General features: G+C 49.5%; 1 protein-coding gene across 6 annotated transcripts in view; it reads left to right on the top strand.

Annotated features, from left to right (window-relative positions):
• The window catches only part of FRMD4A (FERM domain containing 4A), a gene marked incomplete at its 3' end in the record, with an annotated part of 330,271 nt that overhangs the window by 293,899 nt on the left and 18,154 nt on the right, over positions 1 to 18,218 (top strand). For 5 of the 6 annotated variants that reach the window (XM_082647379.1, XM_082647378.1, XM_082647376.1 and 2 more), the window contains exons 15-20: positions 3,320 to 3,453; positions 8,453 to 8,575; positions 12,028 to 12,256; positions 14,653 to 14,709; positions 16,084 to 16,321; positions 17,115 to 17,282. In XM_082647379.1, the coding sequence (XP_082503505.1) occupies positions 3,320 to 3,453; positions 8,453 to 8,575; positions 12,028 to 12,256; positions 14,653 to 14,709; positions 16,084 to 16,321; positions 17,115 to 17,282 (949 nt within the window). The remainder of the gene's footprint in view (positions 1 to 3,319; positions 3,454 to 8,452; positions 8,576 to 12,027; positions 12,257 to 14,652; positions 14,710 to 16,083; positions 16,322 to 17,114; positions 17,283 to 18,218) is intronic. The other variant, XM_082647375.1, reaches the window with a different exon arrangement.

The raw sequence follows: 18,218 nt of genomic DNA, 5'->3' as shown, positions 1-18,218 counted from the left end.
CTCTTTTTCAAATGCATTGTGACCAGAACCCCACGGCAGAGCTGCCCTAGCTTGAGGGTGGAGTGGGGGGCCCAGAACCTGCCGAACCCCTCGACTCCGTCCCAGCCTCATCCACAGGCGCACCAAAGGCATAAATGCAAACCCAGGAGCTCAAGAAACGAAATTTGAAAACAGTGCCTAGACCTCTGTCGCTCCTTCTAAAGATGAGCTTTGGAGCCCGAGTGGTAGCTGCGTTGCACAGAGCTTCCCTTCTTTGGCAAATGGCCCCTTGGGTAATGGCGAGGAAGTCATTTCTCTCTTTCTAATTCTAGCCGGTATGTCCCCGTGTGGGTGTGCACACTCATCCAGTTAAGTCTACCCTAGATACGGGGGGTTTACCTGTCCCAGGCACAAGCTAAATGCCGAATGTGCGTGATCTCATTAGTCTTTACAGCACATGCCGCGGAGCGGCTGGGCCCATGAGCCATGGCCGCTGAGCCTGCGCATCCGGAGCCTGTGCTCCGCAACGGGAGAGGCCACAACAGTGAGAGGCCCGCGTACCGCAAAGGAATAAAGGTGTGAAGCAGAGCCAGCCAGCATTAGTGGTGCCAGATACGGAGAAGGCCTCTTGAGCCGTCACTCTGTCTTATATATGGGTTTGGTATTTAGGCTAATTATTATAAGTAATCATAATTTAGGGAGTGCTAATGAGCTCAAGACCAAAGCTTAACTAATCCATAACTAGAGATCAGATCATCCAAAAATTCTGGGCTTTACCACCCAGAGTTTAATGTTGTGATTTTTGCCATTCTGGAATAGAGTTCATTCTTAGATTTGACTTCATAAATCACCATCTCCTATTGAGAGGTTAGGCAGGGGTGAGAAGGAAAACAATGAATTTTTCATTTGTGCTAGAAATCCTTTCATCTTCTTGGACCCAAGTTTCCCCAGGTCTGTTTTTCAAATCTAAAGTCTGACTTCCTTCCAGTATTATTTTACCTTCTTATTAATCCTTTAGATGATGGAATAATAGAGCGTAGCTCGTTAAATTTTCCTGCGTCTTCACCTGTGACTGTGACTCAGGGAACAAGATTAAGATTCAGAATGATTTAGCTGTGTTACCTTAGATGAATGTGGACTGGAGATAGTTCAGGACTAATAAGCTCAGGGTAATTGACATGGGGGTAGATAACCTGAAGCATTTCAAAAAGGGGAGCCTGCAATTATGTCCAACCACGTGTCACATGAGTATGACACCATGTGGATTTAGTACGAGAACCATGAGGTAATGGAGGCTTCGTGAGGGTCAAGCTCTCGTTTGAGTTTGCTGTTGAATTTGGAAACACGTGATTGAAGCAGGACGAAATCCAGAAAAGCGCTACAAAAATGATTAAAAGTTTGGAAGGTCGACTCTATAAAGAAACAACCTACAGGTACTAGATTTCTTTACGGAGATGAGATACAACTTAATTATAGCATCCACCCATACGATTGACAACATTTATTCATTTATTCAAGCTAATATTTATTAGCTACTGTGGAGGCATAAAGATGGTACATTCCCACAGTGATGGAGATCCTCTATTTCAAGCTAGAACGAGTCAAAATGTATTGTACGTAAACACTGAGAATTCTTGAAGATTAGGGTTATAAGAACTTAGGTGCCTGGTAATTGAGGGAATATGGGGATTCCTGCTCAGAGCCTAAATAAGAGTCAAATCTTATATTGATGGGGATGATTTGTTGTATTTTTTTTTATATTATCTATTTGACTGCACCAGGTCTTAGTTGTGGCATGCGGGAACTCTGTTGCCACCTGGGGGATCTTTGTTGCAGCACGCGGGCTCTTTAGTTGTGGCATGCGAGATCTAGTTCCCTGACCAGGGATCGAACCCCGGCCCCCTACGTTGGGAAGGTGGAGTCTTAACCACTGGAGCACCAGGGAAGTCCCCATCACAGAGTTTTTGATACCAAAGCATAGAAGTCCTTTCTAGTCTTGTGATTCTGAGACGCCTTCTTTAACCACTGGAAGAAACAGAACAGTCGACTCTGGGAATTCTGACTGGATCATTGTCAAATCTGTCATTCATTCCCTGAATCGTGCCGAAATGTCTCCTAAGGAAATACCGTTCCTACCCCTCCCTCCAACAAATCCCGCTAGAATTTTTACTGGTGTTGCAATGATTCTCTGATTTAGTTCCTGAAGAATTGACATCATGACAACGTCTGGCTTCCGATCCATGACCAGACTACCTCTCTGTCTTGCTTGAGGTCTTTCGTTTTTCTCAGCCGAGCATTATACTTTCCATTGTAGAGATCTTGTCCATCTTCCATTAGATGAATACCTAAGTATTCGCTGTCGTTTGATGCTGTTGCAGATGGCGTGATGTGAGCCCTTGAAGGCACACCCAATAACGCCCATCCATTTCTAAGACTCCCGCTCTCCACGGACACGAGAAGCAAGCACTAGTCGGCTTTTCCTTTCTCAGGGAGCCAAGGCGCCTTGTCTAGCCATCCAGGTAGAAAAGGCATCATAGCTTCACTGCAGGAAACCTATTTCAGAATATAAACATTGCAGCCCAGAAATGATTCTCTGGTCTACCCTAAATCTCTCCAGTTGGCATTTCAGCGTATTTTCCTTTTGTTTGGTTTACAGTTTGCCTTCCACAAAGGTTTCCTATCTAGCAGTCTGCTATTTGAATCATCAAGCAGATCGTTCTGTGCTGCATATAAAAATATGTATAACTTTTATTAGGAGGGAATGTGCTCATGATACAGTCTCGAGTTCAAAAACTACAATACAAATGTAATGTTATTTTTAAAATATATGTGCTTAGGTAAAAGGGCTAAAAGAAGATGCAAGACAGTGGTTGTCTCTGGGTGACTAGCTTATGGATTCTTTTCATAAGTGTCTACATTTTCAAAATTTTTATGACAAAGATGCGTTATCTTTGTACTAAGCAAAAATAAGCGTTTTTAAATAGGAAAGGTTAAAACTTTGTATTAAAATGGCTGGCTTAAACTTGACTTTCCCCTTCATTGTATAAAAAGTCTGTTAAAATTTGCTAGTGAAATTAAAATGGGTGTGTGACATATCTTAAGCTAATCAAAGAAGAGGCGTGTAAATTTCCCCGCCTGTCCTTCTGACCAGCTGTAAATTACCCAAGTGCTGAGAATCCGCTCCTCACGCTTGGAGCTCGGAGCACCTGTTTTATTTCACACTCTCTTGATTCCTGGGGTAAATCCCACAGTCACAGCGTGGGCTCCGGTTCAGTTCCTTTGTGGTCCAGATGTGCGTCCCCTCGTCAGCTGGCCTAGTAACCCCACTGTTAATCGACAGGTTCTCAGGAATCAGATAGCTCGCAGTCGGCCAAGAAAGACATGCTGGCAGCCTTGAAATCCAGGCAGGAAGCTCTGGAGGAGACGCTTCGCCAGCGGCTGGAAGAGCTGAAGAGACTCTGCCTCCGAGAAGCCGTAAGCATCACTGGTTCGTCCTGTGGGACTCTGTGTTGTCTGCGCCCTCGTCTGTCCTCACGTATTTATAAAAGGCAAGGGTAGGCGTCATAAAGGGCATAAGAGGGGAGTCAGCCCTCTTCTGTTGACGACCCCCAGCCCCCGGGATAAGCCCCGTCAGAAACGGGAGTCTTGGACCATAATGAAAACACTCTGACGGCAGTGAAAGTGGGTCCTGGCAGAATCCCAAAAGGGACCCCCCTAGGGGCCAAATGACAAGTAGTAATAACCGTCATAATAACAATTGTAAACAGCAACATTTGCATGGTGCCCCGTAGTTTATAAAGCATTTCCTCATATGATAGTTCCCACGCTGGATGGAATGCTTTGCCAGCTTCCTAAGATCTTGTGCCCGAGTTTATCTTTGTGGTGGCTTTTGTTTCTCTTGAGTGTATTTCAGATTTATCTCTGGAAATCATAGTGAGGAGTACCTTTGGGGATCAACAAGGAAGTCAGGATTTCACTTGATACAAAATCCCCTTCAAAACTCATGATCTGGTGAATGTTTCACTTTTTTTTTTGGTAGCTGATGCATTTTTTCCTTTAGCTGTTGTTTGTTTGTTTGTTTTGTTCTTACAGTAGGTCCTTCTTGCTTTTCTGTTTAAATATAGCAGTGTGTATATTTCAATCCAAACTTCCAATCTGTCCCCCCAACCTTTCCCCCCGGTAACCATAAGTCCATTCTCTAAGTCTGTGTGTCTGTTTCTGTTTTGTAAATAAGTTCATTTGTATTATATTTTTTAGATTCCTCATATAAGCAATATATGATATTTGTCTTTCTCTGCCTGACTTATTTCACTCAGTATGACGATCTCCAGGTCCATCCATGTTGCTGCAAATGGCATTATTTCATGCTTTTTAATGGCTGAGTAATAGTCCATTGTATATATGTACCACATCTTCTTTATCCGTTCATCTGTTGGTGGGCATTTAGGTTGCTTCTGTGTCCTGGCTATTGTAGATAATGCTGCAGTGAACATTGGGGTGCATGTATACTTTTGAACCAAGTTTTTCTCCAGATATATGCCCAGGAGTGGGATTGCTAGATTGTATGGTAATTCTATTTTTGTTTTTTTAAGGAACCTTAGTACTGTTCTCCATAGTAGCTGTACCAATTTACATTCCCACCAACAGTAGGAATTACATGCTTCACACCCTCTCCAGCATTTATTGTTTGTAGATTTTTTGATGATGGCCATCCTGACTGGTGTGAGGCGATATCTCATTGTAGTTTTTTTTTAAATATAAATTTATTTATTTATTTTTGGCTGTGTTGGGTCTTCGTTGCTGCTTGAGGGCTTTCTCTAGTTGCAGCGAGCGGGGGCTACTCTTCGTTGCGGTGCTCGTGCTTCTCATTGCGGTGGTTTCTTTTGTTGCGGAGCACAGGCTCTAGGCGCGTGGGCTTCAGTAGTTGTGGCATGTGGGCCCAGTAGTTGTGGCTCATGGGCCCTAGAGCTCACAGGCTTCAGTAGTTGTGGCTCACGGGCCCTAGAGCTCACAGGCTTCAGTAGTTTTGGCTCACGGGCCCTAGAGCTCACAGGCTTCAGTAGTTGTGGTGCACGGGCTTAGTTGCTCCGCGGCACGTGGGATTGTCCCAGACCAGGGATCGAACCCGTGTCCCCTGTATTGGCAGGCAGATTCTTAACCACTGCACCACCAGGGAAGTCCCTCTCGTAGTTCTGATTTGCATTTCTCTCTGCGATGTTGAGTGTCTTTTCATGTGCTTTTTGGCCATCTGTATGTCTTCTTTGGAGAAATGTCTGTTTAGGTGTTCTGCCCATTTTTTGACTGGATCGTTTGTTTTTTGGATATTGGGCCACATGAGCTATTTGTAAATGAAATCCTAGCCTAGTCATCTAAAAAAATCTTTTAATTTTAGGCAAAGCAATGCTTCCTCAAGTGTATATATACACAAGGCTCATGTCTCATTGGGATTTAGAGACTGTGGCAGGTCACTGTCTCTATTTATTTGAGCATCTGTTTCCACCACCTTCTGCTTATTCCACAACTCCTTGTTATCATGTTTGAAGACTTGATTTTTTAATGCATCTCGCATTATTGTGCGTATGTGTGTATGCACACACGTGTGCATGTGCTTGCACACACACACCATGGGGTGGGAGCCCTCAGGAGAGAGAGTGTTCTGTATATAACATTACAAGGAGCTCTGTTGGTCAACAGTTCAGAAAGGGAAGCGGAAAGAGGTTCCCAGACTAAGTTGAAGAGCCCTGCTCCCCTCCCCCCAGTCCTAATGCCTTGCCCCAGGAAGGATGAAACAAGGGGCCACAGAATGAGACCATATTACAGTTCGGTTTGGCTTAATTATGCTCTGGATTGATTCAAACCGGAGCCGCTCAAAGCAGACCCACATTAGCGCAAATCCTTTGCAAATCTTGGGGAAGCAGTTGTCCCGGCTGGGGGATGTGCTCTGAGATACTGTTAATATCAGCAGTCTTTTTGTAAAGAATACGCTGGAAGGATTGAGAAAACATGGGTGTGGGTGCCTGCATTTAATAATTTGTCAAGCCTTGTTGTGTTTTTAATAAAGGCAGCATCCCTAAACAGCAGGGATTCAGCATCAGAAAACTGGCGAAACATGTCCGGGCAAGGTTAACACGTCTAGTGAAGGTCTCTGTGCCTCTCGTAAAAATAAAAGCAAAATAACGCAAACAAAGCTCCTGGACACAGAAAACAGAACTTGAGCAGCAGAAGAAACTTCACGAGAAGCCGGCCACATTCTCCTGACTCCTCTGAGGTTAGGGGACAGGAGAACTTCTGTCCTGACTCTGTCCTGCTCTTTCTGTGTCACACACACCCCCCTCAGCTAAGGGTATCCAGCAGTACTTTTTGTCCCCTGGGGTGTGGGGCAGCCAGAAGGAGGTGCTGTGGGAGCGTCTGGCAAAATATAACCAACATAAGAAGAGAAAGGGAACCAGGCCGAGCCCTCCCCAAGAGTGTGTTAAATTCCTCCTTCCCCAGGCGGCTCTCGTTACACATGATGTCAGATTAAATATGGAGAATCAAGGCCTGGACTCAAATACCTCCAAGCAGATGGTGGAAAATCAGTAGCTTCATTTTTGAAAAAGATACTTTGTTTTAAAACCACAGACTTTTTTCTTCTTCTTCTTCTTTAAAGTTTTATTTCATTATTCTAGGGAGGTCTGGTACTCTTGCTGGGACAATACAGATTCTCAATTTGCAGTAATTACTAATGCAGCTGTTCAGTATTTCTTTTACGTTGTAGTAGCTTAAATTCACAAACTTAGAGACAGCCTTTAAATTTTTCATAGATTTTAAAAAATTTTTATTTTATATTAGACTATAGTTGATTTGCAATGTTGTGTTAGAAAACCACAGGCTCTTTGGAGTTATAAATCAATGGCCATTTTAACAACTTTCCCCTCCTTTTTATAAGCTTCAAAGTAAAAAAGAAAGTCCTAATAGTATAAAATCCTCAGTATGTTATTTATAGGCAGACTTTTAGGGAAGCAAATAAAATGTTGCAGAATAAACACACAACTACTTGGGAGACATTCGAGCCACGTTTAGAAAAAGAAGAAAACAAACAGGGAAGAAAACTGCAGAGCATTCCATACTCAAAGAGTTGGCCACTGTGCTCTGAAATGCTTACAATGAGGAATAAAAAGTCCAAGAGGTCTTTTTCCAGTGGCCTGAATGCAGGAGGAAAGAGGCCCAGGATCGCAGCGCGTGGGTGTGCTGGTACATGCCGGGTGTACCCCCCCGACACACACATGCCCCAGTGTGTACAGACACACACGCCAATGTGTACACACAGCAGTGGCACAGGGAAGCCATGTCAGTCCTCCTGTTAGAAGGTCAGACTGCCCGTGGAATCTGATGATCAGGGCTTTCCTGCCCTTACGAGGCTGCCCGGCACAGAAGCTGCTTTCTGCATGGGCGATGGATGTTCCCGAGAAGAGCCTGCCTTGGGTCTTTGTGCAACATCTGTGTTGATTTGGGACTAGAGACCAGGGCTGAGCTCTGCCTGGAAGGGCCACCGGTCCCTTGGAGGCAGGCAGTGGGTCTCCCAGGGTTTTCTGGTCCCTGGAAGTGACTCCTTGCATTGGACGCCTGGGCTCTACCACATGGATTAGCTGCTGACTCAGATTTTATCTCTACTGAGCCCAGACATAAGCTGCTCATATAAAGCCTAATTCTAACGCTGAATCATCCCACAGACCTTTCAGCAACTGCCCGGGACCATCGTCACCACGGTGGTCTGTCAACTAAATTCACTGCCGTTATACTCAAAACAGTTAGATTCCCAGAGCCCCAAACGCACATACAGCAGATTTTTTTTAAGTGGCCTTGTCAGTAATACGGATTATATTTTGTTTCGACTGAAACTCGTATTTGTACACATTTCATGTCTCTTCAACTCAGCCTGTTCCCTGAGCATCTGGCCAGAGTAGAATAATTATTACTCATTCTCAGTTTCTAGATTATATTATAAGGCCCTTTTCTGGAATTTGCCATATAGATACCACGCTTCCTAAGAAAACTCATTTGAAAGACCCATTTTAAACTCAGATATTTGGTGCAGTGAAATAAGCACAGAGTTTGGAGCCGGAAAGACCAGAGATCTCGTGTTGCCTCTGCTCTTACTGGCTGTGTGGCCTCGACAGGTTCGTGGTAGACATGCCAGACACGTGTGAGATTAACAAGTGAATGAAATTTGGGTTTTTATGATGAAAATCAGTAGCGATTTTATTTACCCGACAGGAATTTACTTTGGGGAGAATCTTTTCCAAGTGCCTCTGTTCTGGAAAGGAAGGACTATATTCTCCTACGTTTTTGGAGAAATGAAATTGTATTGCGTAAGATTATGGTTTCGAATCTGTGCATTGAATCTGTGCTTTGCAGTGTGTGTGTATGTCCTAGAAGCCAGTCGTGTGCCCCACTCTGACTCCTTGTCCCCTCGCGCTGTCACACTTCCCAGGAGCTGACGGGAAAACTGCCCGTGGAGTATCCCCTGGATCCAGGAGAGGAACCACCCATTGTTCGAAGAAGAATCGGGACGGCCTTCAAACTGGACGAGCAGAAAATCCTGCCCAAAGGAGAGGTACGTGCTTCTCTCTGTGGCTGGGTTCTCTTACACCCGCCTCACTTTCCCGTTTGTGAGGGTGCCTCGGGATTCTAAAAGGATGTTTCGGGGTTCTGCGAGGATGTTTTGGGGTTCTGTGAGGATGTTTCGGGATGCTATGAGGATGTTTCGGGGTCCTACGAGGATGTTTCGGGATTCTACAAGGATGTTTCGGGATCCTACGAGGATGTTTCGGGATTCTGTGAGGATGTTTCGGGGTTCTACGAGGATGTTTCGGGGTTCTACGAGGATGTTTCGGGGTTCTATGAGGATGTTTCGGGATTCTATGAGGATGTTTCAGGGTTCTATGAGGATGTTTCCATTCTACCGGATGCCATTTCCTCTCTCCTCCTGAGTTGCTCTCCTTTTACCTTAAGTTCGCTGCTTGGTCAGTATGCGGCTCCCATTGGTTGGATTGGCCACCTTGCGTTAATGTGTGAGCATTTTGATTTCTGTGGTGGCTGTGTGTCAACGTCGACAGGCCTGTCGCAAGCAGCAAAGTTAATGGGAGAAGAGTCCATAACACTCACGTGTTCTTCTCCCAGCTCTTTGTCACTGAGAGCCAAGCGTACTGTCTGATCTATGACAGAAAACGACCAAAGAAGAAAGAACACTGAGGGCATGCCAGCAGGTGCAGAGATGCCGCTGGCTGGGGAAAGACAGTCGGGCCTGGCCTCGGTGGTCCTAACCCCACCCGGCTGCTAACATCACTGCCCAAGCCTGAGCAAGATGCTGCGCCTTCCCAAAGCACCCCTCACTTTACCCTCTTTGGACTAAACCTCGGTGGGGGCTGGGACTGGAGAGTTCCGATCTGGGGGCAGGCGAGCCTTGGGTCTCCAGCTGGTTAATAAGTGATCCAGTCTCAAACCAAGAGAAATTCAAGGCCAGGCACACCTCAGGCCCTGGGGGCACGTCCAGGAAATGTCTTTCCAAATTTATTCTGAATACAGTTACTCATTACAATGCTATCGAACAGAGGGCTTAAAAGGGCAGGAATCGAAGCCAGTGGAGACAGGAATTCTGTTCGTACTTAGTCTTTTTATAAAGTGAGAGGAACCGATGTTCTCACATGACACGTGCAGTGGGTGAGCATGCGGCTGAGTTGAGAGGGGAACACATGTGCCCTGGAGACAGCGGAAGGGGTGGCTCGGTCTCCTGAGATCTGTGATAGCAGGTCCCCATCTCCGGGTGCTGGGAGCTCTGTTGGACGCGCCAGAATGCTTCACCCAGCTCTGGAGGCGCTTTTCTCCTCTTCTGTAAAATGAAGTTCGGAACCCTCATTTCTTTGGCTGTCGCTGGGATTAAGAGAGCCAGTGGTCGGAAAATATTCAACTCGGCGCTGACACCTGCTGGACGCTCAGTAAACATGAGGAGGTGTTGGAGAAGGCGTGCTGGGCTGGGGCTGGGCCTGGGACTTTACCGGGGTCAGAACTGGGGTGCAGGCCGGTGGGACTTAGGAAACCATCTGGTGGAGTGTTTTTCAAACCCAGCTGTCATCCGAATTGCCTGGAAGCTTCCAGTCCTCTTGTGCTGGGCAGACACCTGCACTAAAGGATCCGGGGGAGAACCCCCATGTATGAGCGCCACCCGCCTGCACCCCGTGTTCTTCCCAAGGTCCCATCACACCTACTCGTGGTGCCTCCGCCTCCTTCACACTTTATAGTAAAAGATGACCTACGCTCCCTGAGAATCCCACTGCATCCCTGTCTCCTCACCTGTCTCTCAGACACCGCTGGGAAATGCCTTTCTCCTCGGGATGCCCTTGACGTCCTTGTTCACACGGCAGGCAGCCATCTGCGCAGCTGGGCTGCCAGCCTCGTCCTTGGCTCGGTTTAAGTAGCAATCGTGTGTCCTGGGCTCCCACAGAACCCCGGGTCGGCGTCTTGGGCCAGGGCTGCCCTGACAGCCCGCGAGCAGCTGCGAGGCTTTGTCCTTGGTGACTTGTGTGTCTCAAGGCCCCGGGCAGGAGTCCACCTCGCCACTCTTCTCCAGGGAAGAAACGCAGCGGGCATTTGCGGGAACTGGGGAGTTTATTAGACCCTTAATGTTAATAATGGTTCCTTTAATGCTCACCCCCCGCTCTCACCCCTAGGCCCCCTCCCTTCAGTGCTCAGGAGGAGGTGAAGTCCACCTCAGAGTTTTGTACCTGACGGAGGCACCCAGCCTGGCACGTGGGGCTGAGAGGCGAGGCTGTTGTATCGGCCTGTAATTCGGAAGGTCTCTTGGCCCCAGCGAACTTGGTGATCTGCTCCTCCGCGGTTAAATCCGCTCCTTTCGTGCTTTAGCCAGACCGTGGATCCCCCCAGAGCAAGATGCGTGCCTGGGCTCCCCTGGCCTCGCTGGTCGGTGTTTGAAAAAGGCACCAGCTGAGCCGCAGAGAAGCCACAGCTAATACGCTGGCGCTGCTTTCATCCTTTGGGTCCACCAGGCATCTTCTGGCAGCGACAGCTGCATTTCTGCCGGGTCCAAAACTCCCTTTGAGGGAACGTTCATCCATGGGCTCCTTTCTGCCAAAGTGAGGGGTAGAGGAGGGAGGGAGGCACACAGGAGAGGAGGGAGTGCCTAAGAGTGGTCCAAGGAGCAGGGGACCCGGCTCCACCACCGGCCGTCCACACTTGGGGCGCGGCCGCTGGTCACCAGTGGAAGTTTTACGTAGAGGCAGGCGTGAGCAGACAGCCGGAGCTTGCGAAAAGAGCTTCCAGAGGACGCGTGAGTGAGTGCGGGCAAGGCCCAGCATGAAGGGCTGAAAATGCGAGAGGCAGGGCTTCCCTGGTGGCTCAGTGGTTGAGAGTCCGCCTGCTGATGCAGGGGACACGGGTTCGTGCCCCGGCCCGGGAGGATCCCACGTGCCGCGGAGCGGCTGGGCCCGTGAGCCATGGCCGCTGAGCCTGCGCGTCCGGAGCCTGTGCTCCGCAACGGGAGAGGCCACAGCAGTGAGAGGCCCGCGTACCGCAAAAAAAAAAAAAAAAATGCGAGAGGCAGAGGGTGTGTGTGCAGGGGGGCACCCATGGGAGCCCCCTGTTAGCAAACCCACAGCAAAGCGCGACAGAGGCCACTCTGAAAATAGCGCTGCCCCCTCTGCCCGAAATGGGAAGGAAACACCAACCCAGTGGGCTCTGGATCTCCAGGAAGGCTGAGTCTTTGAGAGCCTTGCTGGAGACCTTGGAAATGAACCCTAGTGACCCCCAGGCCTGCAACAAGGAAGCTCCCCGCTTCTCAGGGACGGTGCGTGTCTCCAGGATGGAACAGGGGCCGAGGGTCTCAAAAGTGGGCGTGTCCAGGGTCCAGGCTGCCGCGGACCGGAGGGGCGGGCCGCTGCGGGGCGGGGCCGGGTTGGCCTCCAGGGACGGAGGCTCGCTGGCCTGGCGCGGGGCAGGAAGACGGGTGTCACCCCGCTCGGCATCCCCCTACGTGTGGTCTGCTTCTCACAGGAGGCCGAGCTGGAACGCCTGGAGCGGGAGTTTGCCATTCAGTCCCAGATTACGGAGGCTGCCCGCCGCCTGGCCAGTGACCCTAACGTCAGCAAAAAACTGAAGAAGCAGAGGAAGACCTCTTACCTGAATGCACTGAAGAAGCTGCAGGAGATTGAAAGCGCAATCAACGAGAACCGCGTCAAGTCTGGGAAGAAACCCACCCAGCGGGCCTCGCTGATCATCGAAGGTCAGTGCCAAGCCCACTCCCCACTGTGGGTGCCGCCCTCCCTCCACCGACCCTCAGAGGACTGGGTCTTCGTCCAAGGCATGAACCGAAAGCCCAGCCCCCTGAGCGACCTTGCAAGCTGCTTAACTACCCTGTGCCTTAATTTTTCCATCCATAAAATGAAACTAGAAAGAAGGGATGACACAAATCAAATGATCATTGTTCCTCTTGATGGCCTCTTGGGAGAACACTCCTCTCAACCCTCACCGGGAGCTGAGTCCGGGGCCAGCCCAGGCTCCCAGGTCCTCAGAGACCTGGTCACCCTACCCAGGTCTGGAAGGAAAGGTGGGTGGCTCAGGTACCCTGAGGCCAGCATCCCCGCAGCCCTCCTCTGTCTCCAGGGGCTCCTGTCCCAATGCTTAAGCTAGGGAGGACTGGACTGCCCCCCTCTGGTGGTCTAGAGCCCCAAACTCTGATCAGAAGGGTTTAGGAGTGGGTGGGGATTATATTCGGTGAACACGAGTAGGAAATACCCCAGAAATCACCACCAACCGTCAAGTCTCTCCAACTGTTATGATCCTTTTTTTTTTTTAAGTCAGCAAATTCTTCTTCTTTTAATAGAAGTATAGTTGTGTTGTATCACGCTGTGTTAGTTTCAGGTGTACAGCAAAGTGATTCCCAAGAGAATAGATACGTGTATTCTTTTTCAGGTGCTTATGGGTTCTAAGCTTATAGGTTATTACAGGATAATTTAATATAGTTCCCTGAATACAGCTTATTGTTTACCAAATTCTTTAAAATATATATCAAGTCTTCTTTCATAGTTTATACACATTTAAAATATTTTTTGCTCCAGGAAGACAGAAAGTAGAAGAGAGGTTAGCAGGGGGTGCTGGGAGAGGGGAACAGGGAGTTACTGCTTCATGGGGACAGAGTTTCAGTTTGGGAAGATGACAGAAGTTCTGGAGGTGGATGGAGGTGACGGCTGCACAACGATGTGAATGTACTTAATGCCACCGAACTGTACAGTAAAAATGGCTAAAATGGTCAACTGTACATTATGTGTATTTTACCACCGTTACATATATTGATATATTTTGCTGCAACCTAAAAATGTGGGCATCCTGGGGGAGGGATGATTTACTGGTGACTCCAAGATGCTAGTCAAGGTCGTGTCTCCTAATTGTTCACGGTTCATCAAGTGATATGAATAAGGCGAATTCCTAGTTAAAAGTGAGAGGGATCATAAAAAAAAATCCTTCTGCTCTAGGTAATTTGGAATAACTATTCTTCCCCACCTCGCCCCTTTGTCACTGGCCAAGACTTTGTCACTTTCCCTAACAGAGCTGCATTCAGCCAGCCCTCCTCTGTCTAATGCCTCTTGGGACCTCCTTCTGCCCCCTTGAAGGGACTTGGGGGGGGGGTGGTCCCAGCCCTGTGGAAACGTCAGCAAGGCTGACAGAGCCTGGGAAGGGCACCGGAGGGACGGAGGTCCTGCTGGTCGACCACAAAAGAGCGTGGTTTGCCGGCCATTCGGTGAGGACGGCCGGCAGAGTCTGTTTGTAAATCGCTATCTGACCAGCTTGGTCCCATCTATGCCCGCAGCCGTTCGTTTTTAACCGCTCAAGGATGTACCTTCCCCATTTTGCTGCCTCCTTGAAATAACGTTTCGTCACACGACGCGCCCACTTCAATTGGAGGAGTGATTCGTGTTCTTCCTCGCCTTAGCCTGGTTTGTTATGTGAAGAGAGAAAACATTAAGCTTGGAATCTAAAGACCCGGCACCTTTTGCTGACTTAGGAGAGCAGCGCAGCCTCAGACAAACCACGCCTCCCTAGACATCCCTCAGTTTCCCCAGCTGTTACAGGGGGAGGATTCCCTTTGTGTCTCTATCTGGGTGTGTTCTCATGGTTAATTGCATAGTGTCTATGAGAATAGGCTTTGGAGAGAGAAGCTGTATTTATTTAGAAGCTTGTTTTCTCTGCTGATTCAAGAAGTTTATTGAGAAGCCATTTACTGCCACAGGAGCCAAGCCAAGCTCCTCGCCCTAGTTCCGCTCCTGTAGAACAAACGGCAGTTCACCTCCTCGGGCTGAGTCAGAACACGCCCTGAGATGGGCTGGGGCGATGACGTGGCTCGGCCAGGCCAGGTGGCCTTTATATCGGATATGAAACTGCTGAGCGTTGTCGCCAGTGAAACAAAGACCGGGCACATTGCAGTGTCAGGGATGGGGGGTGAGTCATGACCCACCACAGGGACTGTCAAAAGAAATGCCCAACAGCATTTTGATTGTGTTTCATGGTTATTTTTTCTGAGAGAGGAGGGTATGGGATGGCGGGAAACCCACTCTTTTCACAGATAGGGCTTTGTCTAAGGGATGTGCTCACCTCATAGACTTTTGCTTTTTGTCTTCTCAGATGGAAATATTGCCAGTGAAGACAGTTCCCTGTCAGATGCCCTAGTTCTAGAAGATGGTAGGTTGTCTGTTTCCTGCTTGAGAACTCGGAACTGGGATTAAGCTGTGTGTAGTCTGGGACAGCCCAGTGGAAAGCCAGGAGCCAGACCAACACGGTGCCGGGTTCCCTGTGATTCTTTCATTTCCCATTGGTCGTCTGTTTGGCTGAGAGAGGGTGGGAGCTACAGAAACGCACGTCTGTTGGAATTTTGTTATGTCCTGTGGCCCGGAGGTAAGATTTAAGGTGATCGTGAATGGTGTTCTACATTTTTAGTGGCCAAAACCACATTTTAACCCGAACAGACAATTTAAACACCACGCGTAGTTTCCTTCGGAGTATCTATAATTTCTGGAGGAAAGAGGTGGCCATTGGTTTGGGTCACAAAGATTGAAACCTGCTAGCAGAGCCTGGGGGCAGGCAGAAGCAAACACGCCTCCGCACCTTCCCGAGAAACAGTGAAAGTGAAGGGGAGATGTCCCTTGAGACGCCTGCTCAGGCCTAGGAAACTGTTTTCTTATCTCCCATTGACCTCTAAAACCCTAGTGATTCTCAGAATCTTTTCCTGGGAAATTCTTACAAAAACAGACGTGACCCGTCCCCTCCCCCCAGCCCATCACCACCACCACACATCGGGGAAGAAGGGATTCCAAACCCAGAAGCATCTCTGAGAAGGTTCCCATGGATTTAAACCCAACCTGGGGAGGTCAAGGCATTAATGATGTGGAGATCTATTGAGTGGCAGTTACGTTTTTTGCCCTTTAGGGAAACCTCAGGCGGGCAGTGTAAGTGGCGATTCAGACAGAGAACATGAAAGATCTGCGTGGCTCCTAGCCATCATAATAACTGCAAGGATAATAATCACTGACGTTGATGTGGGGAACGGCTGGCGGGGTATTTACCCAGTTGTCTCGGCCCCGCTATTTGCCATCAGATTGTCATGTTTTAATTCATTACACTGGTGGGAGGAAAGGACAGGCCTGCAGGGGAGCAGGGGGCATGATTTGAATATCAGAGATCCAGCCTGTGGCCTCTGTGGACCCCAGTCTCTGCAGGGGAGGAAACGGGAGCGTTTGAGGGAGACTCCTCTGTAACGGGGGAGGTATAGATTGTCATTAGCTGAGGTCGATGCATCGCCTGTGATCAGTTTCCTCCCCATGTGTCAGACCCCCGACCTCCCAAGGGGCATTGTTGCTTCACATGGGCCCCAACTCCCATCGCAGGCTTGCTCCTGCCAGGGGCTCTTTCCTTACTGATCTGAGGGTAAAAGAGTGAAACTGTAGCACGTGCCCGCTGACGGCTGATGTCTGGGCAGAGTTGGGGTAGGGCGGCGGCATCCCGGGGGTAGGCGGGAAGGATGACCCTTGCTCACTTCCTCTCTTTCCTCTTGTGCAGAAGACTCTCAGGTCACCAGCACACTGTCCCCCTTACAGTCCCCTCACAAAGGGCTCCCTCCTCGGCCACCGTCGCACAACCGGCCGCCCCCTCCGCAGTCCCTGGAGGGACTCAGGCAGATGCACTATCACCGCAACGACTATGACAAGTCGCCCATAAAGCCCAAAATGTGGAGCGAGTCCTCATTAGATGAGCCTTACGAGAAGGTCAAGAAGCGTTCCTCCCACAGTCACTCCAGGTGAGCTGGGCCGGGAAGGCCACACGAGGCCACTGTCCACGCTTGGACAGACTCCCAGGGCTGTCCTAAGTAGCATCCGCAAGCCACCGATCCCCACCGCCCTGGGTGCGCCTCCCTGGCGCTGCCTTTCAGCAGGGCTGCGCCACAGCGCCCTCTGCTGCTGACATGCTCGAGGTGCAGATTCGTCCTTCCCAGGGAAACGGGGGTCTGGGCTCCCAAGCCACGCGTTGAATGTCGTTAGATTCCATGGGAATTAATGAATTAGGAAATCTTAGGCAGCAGTACTCCGAAGTGGCAAATGAGAGAGTCCACTCGTTAAGAATTCCAGAGTGGCTCAGAATCCTGAGCTATCAGCCAAGAGAATTCTGGAGCCGGACAGCTGTAACCTTAGCTGTGTATCAGCAGCTCATTAGTCAGCTGACGTGGGAGAGAGGGGTTTGCGAAGGCGTTTTTGGACTGCTGCCCTGTTCTTCTCCTTTCCTTTCATTATGTCCTATGAAGCTCCCAGTGGGTACCCAGACAGGTAAATATCTGTCTCTTAGAAAACAGAAACTGTGGTTCAGGGGAGGGGCTTCGCAGAACAGTCACACTGCCTGTCCCGGAGAAGGCTGGTGAGGGTCTTCATCGCACATGGCTCTGGGCGTCAGGGAAAAGGACTCACCCACTTCTGGGGGAGTCTCGGGCAAGCTTCCCGACACCGAGATTGAAGGCCCAAGGCCATACATAGTCAGCGACCCGCGAGAAGGTGCAGCTCTGTCTGGCAGTGACCAGCGTGGCCTCCTCTGCTTTGCAGTAGCCACAAGCGCTTCCCCAGCATGGGGAGCTGCGCTGAAGCGGGAGGGGGAGGCAGCTCCCTGCAGACCAGCCCCATCCGCAGCCTCCCGCCCTGGAACTCGCAGTGCAGCATGCCGTCCACACCCGACCTCCGAGTCCGGAGTCCCCACTACGTGCATTCCACGAGGTGAGTCCACCCATCTCCCTCCCTAGACCACACCTGCCTTTGTAGAATTTTGGCATTGTTGGACCCACGCTGGCCCAGATAAGCCGAGAGCTGGAGTCAGGACTGAACCAGCGAGGTAGGTTCTTCTTTAAGCGAAGCAGAATCAAGAACTGAGCTGGCAGCCGGAAGCCCGTGGGAGCCAAGAGACACGTTATATCCCACTGTCCACGCCCAGTGGGTACCGGGAGTCGGACGGATAATCCCCTGGAGACAGTGGGCATGGAAGGAGCTTTCCTAAGCCACAGAAGTGGAGGCCGGAATGGCTCCCCAGGTTAGCAGGGAAGAGCACCAGGGCCAGAACAACCTCGCCCTGGTGGGGTGATCTTTACTGGACAGTCCTCATGTATCCTGGACTTCCTTGAATGCCCCAAGGTGTAAATTCATTCAAGCGCAAAAGGAACAGGCAAACGTGAGGCTTCGGTGAATCACACCTTCCTCTCCTAAAAAGAGGCAAAACCAAAGCCATCACTCCATTTTCTCTAAAACTTTAAAGTCCGTAGGGACTGCAGCTCAAAGGACAGATGGTGTGATCTTCTGTAAGTGGTGAACCATTTATGTAGGGTACGACTGAGCTCTCCAGGCAAGAGTCTCTTGTCCATTCATTCTCTCATTCACTCATTCATGCAACAGATATTTATCAAGTGCCTATATGTACCAGGTACTGTTCTTGGGCATAGAGCCGTGGACAAAACAGACCACGCCGTGCCCTCATCAGACTGACGTTTTAGTAGGAAGAGAGTCACAGTAAAGAAATAAGTCAGTGGTGATAAGAACTGAGAAGGAAAATGAACAGGGCAAGTGAGTGAAGGGAGAGACCATTTAAAGGAGAGCATCGGCGAAGGCTTATCTAATAGGGTGACATTTGAGCAGAGACCTGGATGGAGGGGGGGTGGCAAG

Source organism: Grampus griseus (genome assembly GCF_964374135.1).
Source record: "Grampus griseus genome assembly, chromosome: 2".
In the NCBI taxonomy this organism is placed as follows: Eukaryota; Metazoa; Chordata; class Mammalia; order Artiodactyla; family Delphinidae; genus Grampus; species Grampus griseus.
This window is presented reverse-complemented; position numbering and strand designations above follow the sequence as displayed.